We start from the raw sequence: 21,756 nt of genomic DNA, 5'->3' as shown, positions 1-21,756 counted from the left end.
GTTTTAAAGGGTAACTTCTGCATTTTTCAGCCTAGACCCTATTTTCCCATATTTTTGTGTCTAAGTCGCAGATGTGAACATTTTTTAAAAATGGGTCCAGGTTTGAGAGAAAGGGAACAATGCTTACAATGTAACCAGATGGGGCAATTATGCACTATTGCGGCTTCTAAATAACATGGTTGAAATAGCCGCCTACAGATGCCAGGACATTAGATATGATCAACTAACTGTGTTTACTCACAGTTTGATGATCCAGGGTGGGTCAGTTAGTGTCAGAGTTGTTTGATCTGAACAATGTGATCTCCAATGTGTGTGGAGAGCATCTGCGTTAAGATATAAACTGATTTGTGTCAAAAAAAAAAAAAAAAAAAAAGACTTTTACAATAAAAAAAAAAAGTTCAAATCAATTCCGGTAATAAACAAATTTATCAAACAATAAACTAAGAATAAACTAACCACACAGCGGATGAAAATTGTATCCCCGTGGCGCCTTTCACAATAGAATTTCAGCACATCTGCTTTTAATAAGTGGTTACTGGAAACCTCCACTATGTGCTGCCAAACTATTTACATTAACATGATTTTTTTTTTTTAAAAAAAAAGGAAATTATTAGAGCTTGCTAGAAATGGCTTGACCAGTGCACTGTTAATGTACATCCCTTAAAAGTAGTCATCTTTGCCACAGCCTGGCTAAGATTGTTATTATTTGTCTGAATTTACTAAATCTGATCTCTTTATTATTATTATTATTATTATTATTGGGTTTATTGGTCTCGCTCACCTGAAAATCTGGCAGATTTCACAGGTCGTGACTTGTTACAGGAAAACAACAATGGAAACGCGAGTCAAAGGTGGAGGGAGTAGTGCCAGGAATAGTTTGTTGTGCTTAAGTACAGAAGACATAGTTTCGTGTCAGCTAAAAGATTTGAAAAAAAGGTAACTTCTGACACTTACTTAAAATAACCACTTTCAATGGATGTACAGTAATGGTGCATAATTGACCCATCTAGTAACAATGTGGGTGTTGTTCTAGCCCTCCTTCTCAATATTGGACCAGTTTAGAAAAAATGTTGTTCACATCAGTCACTAAGACACAATCGGGTCCAGGTTGAAAAATGCCAACATTACCCTTTAAGGTTCAGGTTTGAATTACATTTAGGTTAGGGTTCGGGCTAGGCATTTCATGGTGAGGGTTAAGGTTAGGGTAAGGAAGCTGGGTAATGCGTTATGTAACTGATGGTCCTCACAAGTATGGAGGACAGGGTTGTGAGAGTGTGAGAGCTATGCATGAGGAAAAAGCCAACAGAGAGAAAAGTCACTCTCCTGTAAAAGTTAGCTCATTACAATTCAGTCCGAGTCGTAAGGCACAAACACACATACAGAAAAACCACACAGCAGATGCAGCACGTAAAGGTTGGGAAAAAAGCGTCTACAATCTGTGATCATCACCCTCATTAGAGGTTCTCCAGAGTTCATGACTCTATGGACAACCCTGCCGAAGACTAATGAGAGCTGAACTCCACCCTTAACCGTCACTTTCCATCAATAATTCAGGTAGCTAAGGCAATTAACGCTTAACAGATTCCAGGTTTTGCTTACGAAATCCATTCATTATCCATAATAGTAGTTGAGAATTATTTCACCTCTGAAAAGCTGATTTTTGTTTTGAAAGATGGATGAGTTAATACCCCATTCATCAATATACACCACCACTGTTTGCTACATTTCCGAGGATGGTGTTCTTTAATTTGAAAATAAGTCATCAGCCGTGTTCAGAATAATAAAGACAGAAAAACAGAAAGAACAGAATTGGCACGCAGCCAGTCACCAAGAAACACGAGAGGGTAACAGACAGAAAATAAGCAAAAGTAAATACACAGGGAATGCTAGTTGGTACACAGGAAGAGTTCAGTCAACATCTTGTGAACATTGTAGCTTCTTGAGGACACAATGCGGATCTCCCTGGCCTGAAGGAGCTGGCTACGAGCCACTTCATGAATATAATACAACTGCTGAGGGGACAGTAGCACTGCTTTCCTGGGCGTAATTATTGTTATAGTGATAATCTGATTTAAATTCTGGCACACCTTCTTTGCTCTCAAGCAATACCATTCATTGTTTGTGGAACACAGTTGCCCTGCGACCTCAACGATCAAACACTACACGTTAAAAAGAAAAATCTACTTGAAAGAAAAACAGCTTTTGTCAATGCACCTTGCATCTGCTGTGTGCTAGAACATTTTTCTTTTTCCTAGAACCAAAACCTAAAGGTCATTTATTTTTCTCCAACATCAACAATGAACACTTGATCTTGGTGCTATTCCCTGAAGGTCAAAGAGGGAATGTTCTGCAACAGAGTTTAACAATCATACTGAGAAATACAGATACTGGCCACGACCAGAAGAGACCGGAAGAAAAACAGACTAGAAGAGGCTGAAATACTGATTTGTTCACCATTGCAGCACCACTAGACCACAATGTAATGTAGCCAAGTGGTTTTACATAAAGAGATCGTATCATGAATGACGTGTTAAAATACTGCTTGTATCTGTATCAAGGTTTCTTTCCACGTACGCCTTCTATTCACCAGAAGACTCTGAAAGGACTTCGACAATACTTTTAAATGCTTAAGTCTAAAACCATCTTACATCAAAACAATGTGAGTTTTTAGACACACTCTTTCTTTTACAAATCATGTAGCAGGGTCACTATCTTGCAAGAGTATGACTACATTCTTTTTGATATTCTTTCCCATCCTGCTTCTGGTGGAAAATATTACACCAAACTCCACCGGAGAAAAATGACATTTTAACAATTCCTTACATGTCTGCAAAAACACATAACACAAGATAAAAGCTGTCACATGTTGACGGTATTCTTGTCAATTCTGAATCAATATATTCCATAAAGATAAACTGTATTTGGTTATAAATTCTACATTCTGGACTTTGCAACCTCAACTCACTATCAGCCTGCGCTATTTCAGTGGGAGGAGACGATGCGATTGATTGGAGAACCGTTTCAAAAATTAGGATTTCTTCCTAAAGTAAGTGCTGCTTGCCTGATCAGATACACGCACAATTAATCACATCAGTCTCTCCTCCTTGTCCACAGTCAAAGGGAACCGAGACTTGTTCACATTCTTGCATCTCCCTGGAAATCCCCCTATGTTTACTGTATAGCCAGTTTGCTGCTTCTGCTGGAGAGAGCGCAGCCATTGGTTGTTGATTTTACATTAATGAACTGACATATTTGCATCAGCCAAGACTTGGAATACTTTTAAACATATCTGATTTGATTGCAATGTCAAGAGGAGAAAAAGACTGAGTCAAGACATGTCGTACTGCGTTTTATGACCATCTTACACTAAACGATCAAGGTCAAAAGGAGCGCGCAACAACAGAGACAAAACTCTCATGATTTTACTCTTGACATTAGAAATTTGGCTGAAGCACAGAAATGGCTTGAAAAGCCATTTGGTGTAAGGCACGCATTACCCGTACAACTAGCAGGAATTGTCGTTACTGGGAGAGCACAAAATATGTTGTACTAGACTCCAATTTTAACCTTTTGATATTTTCTTCTATTTTATTAATGTTCCAAAAATCACTGTCTCACCATAAAATGTTTAAAACACAATCTGATCAACAAAACACTAGTCTGAAAGGTGAAATTTTATGATTTTTTAGGACCTTGTGCTTTCCCTACCAGGTCTTATATATCTGCACTGACTGTTCAACTAAAATGAAAAAGTCTGAGAAATACATTACATGCTTTAATTAAAAGGTACAGAATATAAAATCAGCCTAACAGTAAAGTAAAACATTTCTGTGGTCTGGGTGAATAACCAACTGGATTCTAGTCAAAGCTGCCTCCTTTATATATTGCATAAGAGATAAGAACATTATTGCCTCACATCAACTTACTGAAACAGCTGAGCTTGGCAGACAAGACATCAAAATGTCTGAATCAGGATAAAACGTAAGACTTTGACCAATGCTTAAAAGCTACTTCTGTCAAAATGCATTACTGCCACACACTGCACATATGTATGCAGTATGAGTGCTCTCAAGCAAGAGTTAAAGGTCCAGTGTGTAAGATTTAGATGCATGTATTGGCAGAAATGGAATATAATAAAATAAGCATGTTTTCTTCGGTGTATAATCACCTGGAAACAAGAAAAGTTGTTTTTTTTGTTACCTTTGGAATGAGCCATATACGTCTACACAGACAGCAGGTCCTTGCCAATGGTGATCACCATGTTTCATTGCCATGTTTCTACAGTGGCCCAGTGCAGATAAACCAAACACTGGCTCTAGATACAGCCCTTCACATATTTGTGTTGGCCAGCACAGTTATAGACCCCTCTGAAAAAGCAGCATTAGAAAAACACTTTTCTTACTTTTCTTTTCTTTTTCTTTTTTTTTTTTAACATATAATGGCTTTATATTGTGTTTTTACGGGTTTAAAATCATTGGGCCCATTTGTTTTGGAGAGAAAGAGACCTCTGCAGATTATTTGGCTTCCGGTAAATACCCCTGAATATCTGGATCTTAAATTGGAGAAAACATGTGAGCACACATTAGCATGCGTTGGGCAAGCAGCCCCTCTGCAACATGTCAAACGAGGTAGGAAAAACACTATTTTGTCACATCAAGCTGCTGTATTTGGTGTTTTTACCTGTTTTAATCACTTGGTCTGTTTGTTTTTAATTGGAAGAGACCTCGACAGATAATTTATCTCCTGGTAGAAACCTCCAACAAACACTGAAGAAATCCTAACCTGGAGAAGTTTCAGCTGGCTGAAATCTGCAATCCTCACCGCTAGATGCCACTAAATCCCCCTAAATTGTACACATCGCTCTTTTAAAGAAGAAGTTAAAACACAGGGCATGATTTGAAACCACCTTACAAACTTTAAAAGTTAAATTGAAAAAGTTCTACATGCATTATTATTCATCACTGTGACACGGCAAAAAACATCATTTTATCTATTCTTCTTCGGACTACAACTCTGAGAATGAAGTGAATTGACTTCACTGATTGGACTCGATAGCCAAAGGCCTTAGAAGATTGTTGTTATTATGTTTTTTCGTGACTGCAGAATATAATGTTGTTTTGATATCCTTTAATATAAACCGATTTAGAGAAGGAGACGGGAGATACAGTTTCAGTGTAAGATTTCTACATTTATGAACTAAATTTAATGGCCAATTGAGGAACTGTTCTCCTGTCAGCTAACATTTATGCTCTTACTGTGAAGCTGCAATAAAATGTGTGGGAAACAGACATTTGTTGATTGTGCCAAAAGAGATTATGTTAAATTCAGTGGAGACTCGGGCCCTGGGCACTGATGGAGAACGCTTTAGCACTTGTATTTTAACAAGTTATGCAGTTATGTATCTTTATATTGTGTCTGGTGTGAACAATTTCTTTTCCTGAGGCATTTTGGTAGGTGATGTTCTCCAAGGCTTTAGCTGTTGAGAGGGAGCAAGTTGCATTTTTAAAACAGTACATGCAGCATAATATGGCCCGAGGACCCACGCTGCTTTTTGTAATGTGATCATGTAGATGTGCAGTGGGTACAAACTTGATATAAAGCCTCATTTTATTCAGACTTAAGTGAGACATTTCATTTAGATTTGGCACTCTGTGTTCCCTCTTAAGACACAATGGGCCTGCATGCAAGAAACGAAAACTGAACACATTTTCTTTTATTTTTGCTTGTTTCTCTGATATCTTCTTATTTGGTAGTAAGCACTGAGTTTTGGGAATTACCAATATTTTATTTTTGCTCTTCTCTGAGGTAAAAGAAAATCATTTGAGTGGTTGAGAGCACCCTTACCAAGATAAGAGAAAAAAAGTCACAGTCCACAAACTGCTGCCCAGCATAAGAAAAGATACATTTTACATTTGAGGAACATGAACAAATGCATGAATATCATCTCATCAAATTTAAGGGATGTTTTAGAGTAATTTTAATGACTGTATTATAAAATTATAGAGAAATAATATAATAAGCTATAAATATATGCTAACTAAGTACACTTACACAATCACTGAACTTAAGTACAAACCTAAGGAACCTTTAAGTTACTTGGGTAAATTAATCTCATGCAACTTTTCACTTCTACCCCACTACTTTGGAGGGAAAGATTTTTGTGCATAAACCATATGAAAGTGCAGTTAATATAATTTGTCGATTAATTAGAAAATTAATTGACAACTTTGTTGATAATCATTTAAGTTTTTTTTCCAGCAAAAAACTCAGTTCCAGTCTCTAATATATGTATGAGGACTTGTAGCTTTTTCTTGTAATTATTTTGAGTTATTATTTTTTTTTTTTTACTTGTAATACTTCAGTAAATTTCCCTGAAATCACATTTAGCCGACCTTGTTTAAGTTTATTTAAAAGTGCGTCAGTTTCACTACTGCAGAAGTTATTCCTCTCCTTACAGCCTTTTTTGGTGTCATGTCTACAGTCTCGGCCATGTGCCAAGTCTTTTCACACAGCACAAAAACTGCCCTTATATGGTGTTTAGGCGCTCTTACCTATGCGAATAGGTGACTTTTGATTAAGTGGGATTCATCATTGAGCACACCCGGGTGAGAGCAGATTTGGATGGGTCTGAAGATTTGGAGATTCTGGAGTTTACTTCTCTTATTTTTTTTCTCTTACCAGAAAATTAAGAGAATAAAAAGAGAAATTTAAAATGTTGCTGCACGAGGCACTCTGTGAGTGATTACTTTCAATATCTTCTAAAAAGGTCACCAGCTCCTTTAAAATAAACAATCCAGTTATACCTTTTGACGTTCGCTGCATTGTTAAAACAATGGAAAGCCTGACTTTCCTTTACTCATCTTCTGAATTCCTGCCCACAAACAATATTCTCTGCAGGCGAGCGTGGCTTTTCTGCTGTGACAAAGGGAATTACTATGGCGGTGCCAGATAGTGAGGCTCCATTTTTCAGATAGCTGTCTGTTTGTATTTCCTCCCTGTGCCGAGGTGCCAAATGAGAGCATTATGAAGTTGCTTTTGTGTGCTTTTGCGTCTGTGGTGACCCAGTTGAATGAACAACAGGCAGAGGTCCAGAAAACTGGCTCCAAACTCCTCTGCAGGCTCCCGAAAATCACTCTCAGATGGTGATTGTATATGAGCCCCCTGTAGCATGAAAGGCATGCATGAGCTCGTTGTATTTGCTCTACTTATGAAATTCCTGGTTGCTGTCAAACTGATAAAGAGATGGGGCTATATTTATGAAAAAGTCTGAAGAACTCTGAAGATTACATTTTCCAGGCAGACTACAGACAAAAGTCCCCTTCACAATTTCATTTAACAGCATTTTCTATTCAAATCTCACTCTGTCCCAACGTTTTTCATTTCAAAATTTACTATTCATGATTATACAAGGTGATGATGTGTTTGAATCCTTTGAGCACAGAGTTAAAACTGAAAATACTCAGTAATAGGTCATCTGTTTGAATGCCATCCAACATTATAAATGAGATCTTCTGATGTGGACGGATTCAAATACCAAACACAATAACAGTGCTCAAAGTATGACCTGTGCTATGAATAGCAGCTTTGAAGAAAAAAACAGCAGCAATACAGCAACACTGATCTAAAGGATTACAAATATTATTTGGATTATAATTTCATATAAAAGACATATCACCTTCTATTACAGCCTGAAAATTACATCAAGTACCTGGTAGAGGCTCTCAAATATGTAGAAAACACCTTTGTGCTGAGGAGAGAAAGTGTTTACTCGTACTTGATAATTACAGGGTACAAAAATATTGCATTAGGGTAATCAGATAGGGATACTCATTGTTGAAAATATAATGCAGTTAATAATCCTCTTATCTTAAAATGATATGCTTACAGATAAAATTCACACTACATTACATTAGAAAAAAGCTTGTTGATTTTGTGACTACCGACATGGTGAAAATTATTGTTACAAAATGATTAGACTAAACCTCAGAAGACAGATGTGTCTTTATAGCTTTGGCAATAAAACTGTGTATTGTCTAAAAAATAATGATTAATGATATAAAAGAGTAATGTAGTTTTGGGGTCCAATGAGAAATCCATCTAAAGATCAAAACTGATATAGGTTATGACATTTAGCAAGAAATGACATTTATTGTAGTTAATTGGACAACAGACACTATAAGGAGGATTAAATTATATTATATTATTATCTTCGACTGGCCATAAGCCATATATGTATGCTAGGATTGTTCTTAGTTGCAGTGATTCATAATTGTTGAACAGCCTGTTTTCTTGACTGTTTTATATTATCATTAACTGCTGACTCCTCACTTTTCACATTTCAAATTTCAGAGCAGAGTATTTTGCTTACTCGATGTTGTCTTGCTTCTACCAAAAGTAAGTATTCAGGTTATGTGGTTAAATGGTTTCTTTTTTGTCAGTTTTAATTGTGCCTATTGTTGTTATTTCCTTCTTCGCCGTGCTGTAGCCTAGTGACAAAGTTAATACTGTTAAAAATCCAGTCATGATCTGAGATTTGTGGCTGTGATTCCGTTAATATAAGTATGTCCATCCTCATTATAATAGTTTTTTCACATACAGTGAATGTTAGCAGGAAAACTCAATCTGCTCTTTGCAACGTGCAGAGGCTCCTTCAAAAAAGGCGTGAATTTTTCTAAAGCTGCTGGGACGCATCTGAACCGTGCTGCCGCGCCTCAGATGAAATTACAAGAATTGTCATGGGTAGCCGTGATCAGCTCGGGTGGTCGCCTGGCGGAGATCTGCACTCTACTGAGTGCACTTATCTAGCTTTTTATATATTATTTTTTTTATAAAACAATATACAACAGTTTTTCCTCATCTGCTGTGAGCATCCAAGGACAGAGGGTGTCCTATGTTGTAAAGCCCCCTGAAGCAAATTGTGATTTGTGATATTGGGCTTTATAAATAAAACTGAACTGAATTGAAAGAGGCACAAGTAGGTTGGCTCCTTTTCATGACATAGCTATTATAGCTGTTGCTAAATGACACAAAGGCTAAGCCCACAGGGCTGCTATCTGTACCCTGTAATTATTAAATATGTGCTGGGTAATTATAAAAGTACACACAGTCATTTATTTCAGGGCTCCTCAAAAATGTACATTTATTATTCCTTATTCCTTATGCTTTAATATTTCACTGGCACCCCATATGTACAGAATATTTACAATGTGATGTATGGGCTGTAATCTAAACTGTTAACCATTTATTTTTGGCTTTTGCTACATGTGAAAAAGGAAAAAATAAGACTTACCCAGTTGATTGTTGTGGATGACATGCATATCATCTTGGCTCTGAAAAGACAGAAAGATTTTTTAATTATTACAGCAACAGAAAAGAAAAACCTTACAAACAGATCTTCAAATAATGACCTATATACATCCACTTTTATGTTTCAACAAAACATGCAGAAACTGACAGAAAAAAGGCTTGTGTGAAGATGCTCAGTTTCGCCTAAATACTCCATTTCATCCTCCTAATCACTAATTAAGACTTAGTGATACTAAATATGGAAAGCCCTGTGGGTTATTTGGAGAAATAATGGGTGATACCCCACGTCATTAGTCCTCCCTAATTGTGTGGGTTTGTGCCTGCAGCATTTAAGCTGTGCGCATTCGGCTCAATTAAGGCGTTCAACACTGTTCCACCTCCAGAGCTGTCAGCGCACGAGGCAGACCGTGGAGAGATGGGTAAATCAATCACAAGCTGAGCAAACTTTGAAGAGCTGTCTTTTACCTCCATCTTTCAGAGGAAATCTTGCAGTCTTGGGAGAAGGCGAGAACGTGCAAGTTCTGGCTGTTTCCAGAACTCTGGAGCGAGAGCGGCAGAGTATTAATAGATAATGACAAACTGAGGCCTGTTTTGATTTATGACTTCCTTTAGACTAACAATCATTTTACTGGCAAGCTGTTGCAGCCTTCAGAGAGCCTAACTAAGTCATAAATTCACTCTCAGTGGGTGTGGTACAGTGGTTACAGGGAATCACTGTAGTTTGGTGGCAGTTGTGGGAGACAGCATATATGTAACCCGCTATCTCAGCACATTTGGAGGGCTAGCCATTTTCATTATAGAGAACAACCTATGAATTCAGTCAATTTCCATTCCATGAAGAGTTTCCGTCCCTTTAACAACACATCATTCAGTTTAGAAAGGGCACACACTTCCTGCACTTCCTATCTTCCCTATTACATTCATCAAATCCTGAATTCAGTGTTTTGACAGGCATAGTGCGGGCGCAAATGTAGAAATAATAGAAAGTTCACCATATGCACAGCGGTGATTTGTGCATATGTTGAGGCTCTCTGTCTTGACAAATTTTTTTCAGGTGATCAGAGTTAAAGGAAAATATATGCATAGGCAGACAAGATCATAGCAGGGTGATTTAATTCAGTGGGTACAAGACATCAGCTTAATTGGACTCAGTAGCATTAGTCATGCCCGCAAGGTTTCTGTCTCATCTTATCACACACTACTCCTCTGAAATCATTTCCTCCACTGCAGAGAGAGGGCACCTTAAGGAAAGAAAAAAGCGCCTCATAAGCCAGGAGAATCTGACTCGTTATCATATAATTAGTCTTAGAAGATTTTTTTCCCCCACTATTATCAACTTGAAAAAACATATAAAAGAACATCAGACAAATAATCATGAAACAAATGTGTCTCGATGAATGTGGTGGTTGTGACAGAAGAGTGGCAGGTGTAAAGACTTCCACTCCGTCTCCGACTGGGTGGAGGGGAAACAGAAAATCACTGCACTGTCACTGTCAAACAAAATAAATCAGGACCTCCAGTGTGATGAATTAAGTGGTCGGTGAGACGTTACCAATTATATCGATTGCGTGTGTGCAACTGTGTGCGTATGTCTGAGTCCACTACATGATTTACATGACCCCACTGTAGATAAGACCTAATGTTTTATGACAGCTTTTAATGAGGCTTTAATTAGAAATCTCTAAAACTAGGGGTAGCTACCCCTTCACTGTTATATGTCAATTTGTAATGTTCTGTGTATTCAGGAGCTGTTTTGTAATGAGCTGTTGTAATATAAGCTGTGTGGAGTCCAAACAAAGACAGCCTCCTCATTCCTTTCAATTTGACCACTATTTTGGCACAGCAGATCTCCCAGTGCAGCTGCCTCCAGAAAAAAAAACAAAAAAAAAACAAAAACGGGGTCATCGGGCAATAAAGTTGAACCTGGCTCAGTCTTTCTACAACACAACATCAAAAAGCAAAGAATCGCTTTGGCCAATCAGTAACATCCTAGTGCACGTTATTTGTATAGTAGATCACTTTTTACTGTTAGTTATTCTAGTTTAAAGCGATCGCTGTGATGGTGGATAGAATAATTGTTCCTGTGATTGTTAAAATCTGTCTCACTGTAATACAAACAACTGTGCAGTGTTTTGCCATCTCAAGCTTTTGTACTCTTTACTCATCCCCCATGTACAGGATCATTTCAATTTATGTTTTCACCTATATCTATTTTTTAAGCCTGAACTGCCTTTTAACCCTTTGAAACCTGGACAAAACTTTTCTTGTGTTGCTTTCAGATGCCTTTCACAAGTATCTTAAACCTTTGAACCCCGAGCAAATTGGTGCCATTACTTTTTAAAACATGGGAAAGAAAGGCAATTAGCAACCTGACGAGAAATGTCTCCCAAATTGTAAGAAATTGGTAGACTTAGAAAATTATTTTTACAAAAGCTAGGAAAAAATGTCCAGTGAAATATGTATTTATTATTATCACAATTTTATATTTAAAATTATTTTGTGGAATTGTTATAACTTGTTCCTTTCCTTGTTTTTTTTTTTTTTTTTTACTTTCCCATTTTGTTGCTGTTGTTTTTTTGTTTTTTTTTGTGCCATTTTTCAGGTAATTTTTTTGTACTTTCCTGCTACTTTCTGGGTCATTTCTTTCTTCATTTCCTCATTGCATTCTTCCCACATTTTTGGAAAAGATCAAGCCAATATGCCCAGGTTTCACCGCTAATACCCAACCTGGTCAAGGCCGGGTTCTGATGATGTTCAGGTCAGGTTTGTCCTACATGACATGATGCTTCATTTTTCCTTTTCTAGTTAATATCTGCTTCTTCACTATGTCAATGTTCAGTTTGTTGTTGAAGTGATGCGAGGAAATGGACACAGCAGTGTAAAGACCGGCAGCACTGGAGCGGAGTGTTTTCCTTACAGTCAATGCATCAGCCTCGGTCATGTTCCGACATTAAAAAAACAGAACTCGCTTTGGGTTAAGATACTCTGCTCTCAGGTTAAATTAGGATAGAAATATTGTGTATTTCGACTTATTTTTATGCTTGTCTATATCAGGTCGACTTTATCAGTGATAATTTGCACAAGAGTTTGTCAACCTCCAATGTACTGCAGGTGAGGTAGTAATATCCCTGAGGTATGTCAAGTTATTTTCATTTAGCCAAAACAAATCTTTTTTGTCTTTTTTGTGTTTGTTTTAGTTTATTGACAATATTCTAGTATACTTATAAGGTACATGTCGGACTTTTCAGGGAAAAATATTTTACATGATGTATTTTTCCTTACAGGCACAATGCATGATCCACACAACCTGGTAACATCAAAGTGAATGTACCTAAAACCTGCATAGTCAAAAAGCAACTCAACAACCAGGAAGAATGATGGCATTGTTATTTTCTGCAAATCAAGGATATGTTACAGTTGCATATTATTAAGTTAAAAAAATTGTGGTTTGCAGAAATGTTCAATGCCAACATTTCCTACTGGTGACTGGACTGCAAAACGTCATTGGATTTTTTTTTTTTTTAAAGTTATTGGACCTTTAACAAAATACCATTTAAATCCAGCTCCTTGGTCACACTTCAAAAAAATCCCTGCAGTTGAGTGACACCATGGCTACAAATCTTTCTCTGGTAAATGCTCCAATATTCTGCGGAAGAGTGAACTCAGATCAGGTCTAACATCATTTTCGCTAATACCGAGAAATGAATTATTCCCAGCTCACAGAACTCGGCTCCTCTTGGCCTTCTATGCTCCTGCACGCAGGTAACGCTCTCCTTAATCCCATCTGACAGGATGCTGTCAGCCATTTGCAGCTGGAATCAGACACCCATAGGTGTTTAAAAGGAATTGCTTTGAGTCTACACTGTCTATCTGAAAGGGTTAGCTTCATCATGCCTTGAGCGCTTTTGGTCTGTGGCGCCTCGGCACTGATGCAGACAGACAGAAAGATTGTGCCACATGTAGTTTGCCCTCAGAACAATAGCAGCACAGCGGCCTGGCTGAGGTGCACACGTGAAAACTCCTTGAGAACGATGGTCAACATACATAATGTGAGTGTTATGTAATCAAGGACACCCGCAAAGACAACACTTTGAGCTCAGCCTTTGATTTGGAGGCTCTTCACATACAAATACGGCAGAGCTCCTGCCCCCTGCTACATCTCTCAATCCCGAGGGCACGGACGCTCCACTGATGTGAGTGACCCGTCAGGTCCTATTAGCTTTCTGTTCAGCGACGGCAAGAATGACTCAAGGTTGCAGGATTTCTGAATTTTGACATGTGAGAGGAGAATGTGTGATGTTTACAGAAGCCGGTTGTCTTCAGGGACTTTGAGCGCCTCACATACCCGAGGAGCTGAACACTGTTACTCATGTTTTACCCTCCATATTTACATCGACTGAGGAGTAAAATGATTTGTCAGTTAAGTGCAAATTGTCAGCTTCATTTTGAGGATGCTTTCAGATCTATTGAGCGGTTCAAGAATCAAAACCCCTTTTGTATCCTTTCTCCATGTCAGGGTGCCAAAAGAACTGACAGATTTAAATTGTATTCAATAGTCATTTTTCATACACAAGCTAAAGCTCTTAATGTGTGATGACTTAATGACTTGGAACGTCTGCTGCTTTGAACATCAGCAGGCTATTATTTTCAGGATTTTTTTCACAGCCTTTTTATGCATTTTGTTGACTTCAACAACAGGAGAAAAAAATCTGGAAACAGTTTGTTCGGAAAAAAAAATAACTTAAAAACGGATAAGTTAAACTGCTAATTTGCTCTGAATGATTCAAACAATTTCCCCATGATGTGTATATTGATGTGCATGACACTAACTTTGAGGTGTGGTTGACAACATGTTCTCATCCCAAGTCACTCCATGTTGCAACTTTGCAGTGGACTTCCCTGTCGACATATTATGTTGTAAGTATCCTTCTGTATCTGCTCTTTACATAGCAGGACGCCGCTACCACAATGTCAACAAATGCACATGGTGGGATGATGCTGCATGTGGTTGTGTTCAGGCAACAACAGCACATGGCAATTAATGCCGGGACATCAACAAACCAGATGTTGGCATGGATGGTTAGGATTCAGAAACCACACATGGATGGTTAGGTTTAGATGACAACGTGAAGGATGGTTAGGATTAGGGTAAGGAGGTACATAGTAAGGTGTAAGGAAAAAACATCACAATCAACGGAAAGCAAACACCAGACTCCCACATCGAAGTCCAGCTTAATTTCAACCATCCACCACCCTTGCACATCAGTTACTAAGATGCACACAACTTATCACATTTAGTGAAAAAATCATGAATGTACAATCAGAGCACAGGCTGAGACAGTCACAGAGCTCACAAAAGCCTGCACTGCTATGTCCTACAACACCACACCCATCCGAGTGAAATACTAGGTTTTTAGGGATTCCCACTGCGCACATTAGAGCAGATGAACACTCTGATTAATCCATTCCTTACTTTCATGCTCATGCTTTTGGAAAGGCTAAAAAAGACATCCTTTTCTAAACTCCTTTGCTCTGATAAAGAGTTCTACGCAAACTGTTTTGGCATGCAGAGAAAGCCAGAGGTTGACAGACCTGCCTTGCTTAGTTATATTTGCCAAGCTCTTATTAGACATTGGCTGGGAGAGGTTCAGCGGATGCTCAATTACAACTCCTACCTATATTATAAGTGATATCAAGAATGGAGAAATATAAAAAATAGATAAATATAAAAGATGTTGGACTCTGTGTCAAATAGAGAAGAAGTAATCAGACCTCAGGGAAGTCCGTCACAGGTACATTTGATGTCGATTCGCTCTACTTGTCATATGTCACTGTACCTCTTGAGAAGACACGTGCAGTGAAGAGCAGAGGGAGACTGGAGCTGGCTGAGCTGCTGTTAATATATTTTACAGTGCAGGTAACAACACAAAAAGCATGGCAATTATATGCACTATTTTAAGGTAACATTAATATGTAGGGGAATCAACTAGATGCTGTGTTTATGTGTCACCCTACTTCACTGTCCCCAGTGAAGTAGGTACCAGTGAACACTGAAGTTATACTTATATTTCAATGTGCATCTGTGTGTTGTAAAACAACTAATCAATCAACCTTTAAAACAACAATAATACAACTTTATTTCACTGACGTCAGAAAGCAGATACATGGATGGTCAAGGACAACAACGCACATACTATGTTTTAGATTAAGAACAAATAGCTTAGCTTCATTAATAATTTAATAATACAGAAATGAGAGTGAACAACTACTTTTACTGCACTGTCATTTCACATTTGCAATGTGTATGTAATGTAATTAACAGGATAAATTACAATCAGCTGAATATTTAACTCCAGCAAATTCTAATGCACCACCGAGGTTTTCGATTTGAAGATGCAAGGTTAACCTTGAAAAAGGCTTGATGTTGTCCAGACCGTATTAAATAGGGATGTTCCTAACAAATTGTTTCCTTATTGTTCAATCTGAAGTTTAGACTCAGCATAGTGAACTAGTTTAAGTAATGAAACAATCACAAAACAATCAAAATTGCAAACAGAATTTAATATGAGGATTAACACTGTCTGAAAAAACATTGAGTATATTATAAGAGCTATTTCAAATTAGTATGTAAGTTGTATATTGTGGTATCTGTTGGGATGTGTGTATTGTGACATATACTGTGGTATGTGTACTGTAGTGTGTGCACTGTAGAATATTGTTTTTGTTTTTTGTATTTTATTGTGCCCTCGATGTTGATAGTGTATTGTGGTTTTATAATGTTACAGAAATGTTTATTTTAATAATAGCAGTAGCTATAAATCTTTGATGCAACACATTAGCCACATGCAATTGCATTGTCTCTTTCATTGGAAGTTTGAAATTAGAGTAGTAAGCAACTCCAAAAGCAATGAAAAAACAGTCCAAATTTAGCACAATTTAGTCCATGAGGTTAAACATTGTCAGAACTGTCAGAGCTGTTTTAAATTGTTAAATCACATTTTCAAGAACCAAATTGTATTGAAATGCCACTGAAATGTCATTATCCTTCAAAAAAAGCTCACTCACTAAGTAAAAGTGGGCATTTTTTTTAGTATTTGAAAAATATTCTTTGATTTTCTTAATATTATCATTTCAGAAAATGAATCTTCAAAACCATAAGTTATTATTACAACAGGACTTTTGAATGCAATTCCAAAAAAATAACAAAAATAAGTTAAATGATAAGTTTAATGACTAGTATTTGTGGTGCTGATAAGGATCGCAATTTTAAATCAACTAAATGACAAATTATTGACACACTAGTATTAAACAATATTAAAAGTTTGTCAGGATCCTGATTTTCTGTGCTCTCATTATTGAGCCCAGTTTGGTTAGGTCTTTTATAGCAGATGCACCTGCTGCAACCCCCCTTATACAATTTAGCTGCCCTCTCTTGTTTATCAGCTCTGTGACTCTAAATGTGTTACCTGGAAAAGCACACATGAGATGGAAGTTGTACAGCTTGGTAAATTGTCTTCAATTCTTTTAATCAAAAACATAGTGTGCTTCTCTTTTCTTCAGGACCCCATGTTTCAGGATCAATACAAATCTCTTGTGTGTTGCTCTGTAAGTTGCTTGATTAAAATTTGACATTTTTCATCCATTATTTTAGTCCCACACAGTAGAACTGTTCATCAGCAGCACTTTCACTTAGTTAGAAGAATGTACACGGAGGGACTCACTTTGTTTTTCTAAGCAGACGAGAAATTGTTGCCAAGAGAGGCGACCAGACCGCACTAAATTTTTGGCAATGGTCCAAATCTGGTTGCCTGGGGCAACGGGGCAACTGGTACTGTTAAGCCCTGCTGTGTAAGTTATTTCGGGTCACATTGCGCTCACTGGCCTCTACATGAGACAGCTGATAGATATTTTTGTCCATGTTTTAATTTTAAAAAACCAACACACACACACACACACACACACACACACACACACACACACACACATATTCGGCTCTAATGCCTCTGCTTTCTAGACTACAGTTTAATCAGCACTGTGGCCTTCCTTGCTCTAAACGTGCATCAAGAAGTTACAAAAAGACAATAATTGCTAAGAATTGCTGCTGCGTGCAATCGAAACCTATATCTGTACATGATCACACTCTAACTCTAAACACAAATGAGCACACACTTATTAGTAACTTAGAGGGCACAATTCCATAAAATATAGCAAGGTAATAGAAGTTGTTTCAGAAGCTTTTTTTTTTTTAATTTAGGGTGGTTAGTGTCTTACAAATAGAAAAACAAACCATTTAAGTTTGAATACCAATTGAAATTAAATAGCTTTTTTGGCTGCTACAGCACACATATCCACTCTTTTAATCTCTTGATCTAAAATACATTGAAGAACAAAAAATAATTAAGCCAAAAAGAGATACATTTATATTTTATATTTTTGGTTTCATGACAGCTCTCCCTTGTTTTGCATGAATTTGCAGAATACAACTCTGGTATCTGTCTATGTAGGTGGAGATATTATATGCAGCTAGTCTGTCATAAAGCAGTAACCTCAGTGTTGTATCACAGGCAGAGCAGACCATCACCCTGAGCCAGATAGAAGCCATGACGGCAACTTGACCTTTTTTTTTTTCTTTTAACAATAAAAAGTGGAATTACTGCCTCACAGTTGTATGCCTCCGCAAACCAGTCAAGTTGCGGTTGCAGTTTACATCCATGTCTGTCTAGACTCATAACTTACCATGAGAGCAAACAATCCTTCAAATACAGATGTTTATGCAAAGAAGCTACATATTCTAAAACATGGGTGCTTTACACATCTTTAACCAGGCAGCACAAAAGATCGACACAATCAGCACAGTTTAAGGTGGACATCCAAGATTAGTGTTGCCAATTTAGACCATATGACTTCCCTTTTCCTCATTAGATTTGATGTTGAGTAATGACTGGAAAAGTGTTTTGTAGACCATTATGATGTCATGGTAAAGTTGACCTTTGAACTTTTGGATATGAAATGCCATCAATGTATCTTTTTATTCTATTAGACATTTGTGCAAAATCATGTCCTAACAAGTGTAAAAATTTCTTGAGTTATGCTCAAAAACATGTTGGTCACATGCGGACAAAAATCTAATCAGTTCACCATTAAGTCCAAGTGGATGTCTGTGCCATAATCCTTCAGGATGTTTATGAGATATCACATTCACAAGAATAAAAAAGACAAAGTCACAGTGACCTTGACCCTTGACCTCTGACAAACAAAATTAAGTCAGTTCATCCTTAAATCCAGGTGGATGTTTGTGCCAAAGTTGAGGAAATGTCCCCAAGGCATTCTTGAGATGTTGCATTCACAGGAATGAGACAAGCGTGGACACAGTGTCCTTGACCACCAAAATCTAATCCGTTCATCCTTGAGTCAAAGTGGACATACTGTGCCCCCCCGCTGGCCCTGATTGTGGTCTGGTCCTGGGTGCGCTGATGTTGTGATCTTGCCTTTGGACACCTCCCTATCAGCATATGCATGAGACTGTTATCATCACCCTCAACATCATCATAGAATGCAATTAATAATTTCACAACCACCGTTATTGTAATATGACATGCATCTGTTTCTATTATTGCTGTGCCTCTCTCCCCCTCTCTCCCCTCTGTCTTTCTCTTTCCTTTTTTGCCATGATTGTATTTCATTTGTTATTTACGCCATCTATTGCTTGTCTGTCCGTCCTGGAAGAGGGATCCCTCATCATCCTCTACCGCTCTTCCTGAGGTTTCTTTCTTTTTTTTTCCCCGTTCAGGGGTTCTTTTTCGGGAGTTTTTCCTTGGGTGATGTGAGGGTCTAAGGGCAGAGAAATGTCGTACACTGTAAAGCCCTCTGAGGCAAACCATGTTTTGTGATAATGGGCTCTATAAATAAAATTGACTTGACTTGACTTGACATCTGTGCCAAATTTTAAGAAATTACATCAAGTTGCGTTCTATAGATATTGTGTTAATGAGAACTGGACAGACAAGGTCAAAGTGACCTTTGACCTATGACCAACAAATCTTGCCTGTTCATTGTAAAGTCCAAGTGGATGTTTGTGCCAGATTTAAAGAAATTCCCTCAAGGGGTTCTTAAGTTTTTAAGTTCATAATAATGAGGCAAATGGTCACTAAACGTAATTTGAGTTGGATAAACTTGGTTACTTCACTTTGAGTACTGTTGAAATGCTGTCAGCTAATCTTCTGGGTATTGACAAGAACCACAGGTTTTCTTTCCCATGTAATTTGCTTTCCGAAAAAGATGATGTTAATGGATGAAGGTTAGTATGTACCATCCGCCCAGCTGTTGATAATCACAGTTTTTGTGCAGTGGCAGTGGGATCTCCAGGTGCACACTGGCAGCCTTCATGCAGTTTTGCCATCACCGAAAAAAGAATCTCGTCATTACAGAGGAGTTGAGGCAGTGATGTAGACAGCAGTCTCACACAACTCCTCTTGAGTTTGATTTTCTTACAACTGCCCAAGGTAAAGAGATGCTGGAGAATAAGAAAAAGCTCTTTTGAATGCAATGACAGCCTTTTAAGGAGCAAAGATGACAGCTTAAACACAAATCTTTGCAAAACTATGTTTGGCAGAAAGCTCGACAACCTGCAAACAACAGAGAGGACATTATTGTCCAATCAGACATGATGAGTTTAATTGAGTGTGTCGTTAAAGGAGGCAGCAGCTCTTTTCCTTTGAGACTGGTCATTATGTCAACAACTAAATAGCTTTTAGGATTGAGTGCAATCTGCACAGAGATGAAGATCTATACTCAAAAAACAGAGTGGCAAATAAGAAGTGCTTATGCCTCCTATCTGGGTTGCAAATGTGCTGTTCCTGTCACCTCCTGCAGCCTAAAGATGAACTCAAGAAAATGTTTGTATTATGTAACTTTGTGAAGCAACACTTTAGCCTGGGAAGCACATGAAATAACTTCATGACTCACAAAGATCAGCACTTTCAATTACTTCTGCTGTAGTGGTTGTGTTCTTGTTGTATGACTGGTTGTTGCTTTTTCCCACATACAGGAACATTGCCTGAAGGCTAAGTCGCCCCTAACGCTTCTTGCTTGGACCCTGCAATCTCTGGTGTCCTCATGTGTCTTGAGAAAACCTGAATGGTGGCAAAGTGACAGGAACATTAACAAGTTGAAGTTACTTGTTGGCTTTGCAGGACCTTCAGCAGGAAGTTGGTAAATAATTTCTCACACTGTGTCATCCTCACGCATCCTCCTCACTGTTCTGAGCCCTCTGAGTGCAACAGATCAAGGCACATCTGCTTACATTAGCAAACTTGTAGTACACTTGTTGTTTAGGTTGTTTATGATGCCCTGAAGCAGCAGATAATCACGGTACCTGTGCTTGCCTCTGCCAACTTCTCAGAGTCGTTCTAAGTTCAAACTGATGCCAGTCATCACAGGCTTCAGGCTGTCTTCAAAGGAGTGGGGGGGGGCTGCGTAAGTGTGCTCTGTATGCAAGCCATGGACTGTGTTCAAAGACAACCACTGAAAATGACACTTTAATGTTTACAACCGCAACGGTGTTTCCTGCTTTACATATCATAAGACCCTTTTGTGCTGCAGCTTCACTGATCAAAGCCGCGCATGTAACTTTTTAAGATCCTGAAACATGATCATGATCATTTTTCTTACACCATATAGTGGGGGCAAAAAAGCGATGTGTTACACAATCGCATTGCAAATGTATGTTGTCAGAGGTGAAATGCTATGATGCTATTGCTACTTTGCATTCTGAGATCAGTGTTTCCCATAATGCACTACAGGAGCCCCTGCAGACCAAGCCTACATTTTAATTGTGATGGGATGAGCCCAACTGTTTGAAGTCAGATGGGGAATCCTCTTTTTTTTGGTGCAGGATCTCATATGCTGACCACTGGTCCAAAACTCATGAGATATAAGCCTTGACCAAATAGTGGGTTAAAGAACTATTTCAGCAACATTAACAGAGTCCTCAGATAAAACTCTGCCATCTCTGCAGTAGAAAAATGTAAATACTTAAATACTTAAACAAAGAATATGATGCTTTTGCTCAAGAGATAGAAAACCTACAACTACCAAAATGCATTGCGCCTTACTAGACGCTCCTGCTGGTGGGTGTCATAATGCGGAATGGTCTGAGTGAGACAATGGCAGTCAGCGGTCTGGTATTACAGTTAAACGATAATTCATAAAATAATTTCCATAAAAATTTGGGGCAAATTTGGGGAAATTTGGGGAAATATGCAACTCAGGAACAGAATATCGTTTTGTATTTGATCAGCACTGCTTAGTTTTGCTGTTTGATCTCCGTTTCTTCAGCCTCCTTTTTCGCGATGCAGGAAGCAGTGGGGTGCACACTTCCTGCTCACAAACTCTTGCTAACAGTGTTTTGACACCATGGTATTATACTTACTCATTTTCACATATATTCGT

The 21,756-nt window shown here is 38.1% G+C and overlaps 1 protein-coding gene across 1 annotated transcript in view; it reads right to left on the bottom strand.

Annotated features, from left to right (window-relative positions):
* b3glcta (beta 3-glucosyltransferase a) overlaps positions 1-21,756 on the bottom strand; it is a 92,355-nt gene that overhangs the window by 49,597 nt on the left and 21,002 nt on the right. Inside the window, exon 3 of the mRNA XM_042487441.2 lies at positions 9,290-9,329. Within this exon, the coding sequence (XP_042343375.2) occupies positions 9,290-9,329 (40 nt within the window). The remainder of the gene's footprint in view (positions 1-9,289; positions 9,330-21,756) is intronic.

Source organism: Plectropomus leopardus, chromosome 6 (genome assembly GCF_026936395.1).
Source record: "Plectropomus leopardus strain MGB_pleo_1.0 chromosome 6, ASM2693639v1, whole genome shotgun sequence".
NCBI lineage: Eukaryota > Metazoa > Chordata > Actinopteri > Perciformes > Serranidae > Plectropomus > Plectropomus leopardus.
The sequence above is the reverse complement of the archived record's forward strand: the minus strand, read 5'-3'. Positions and strand labels throughout refer to the sequence as shown.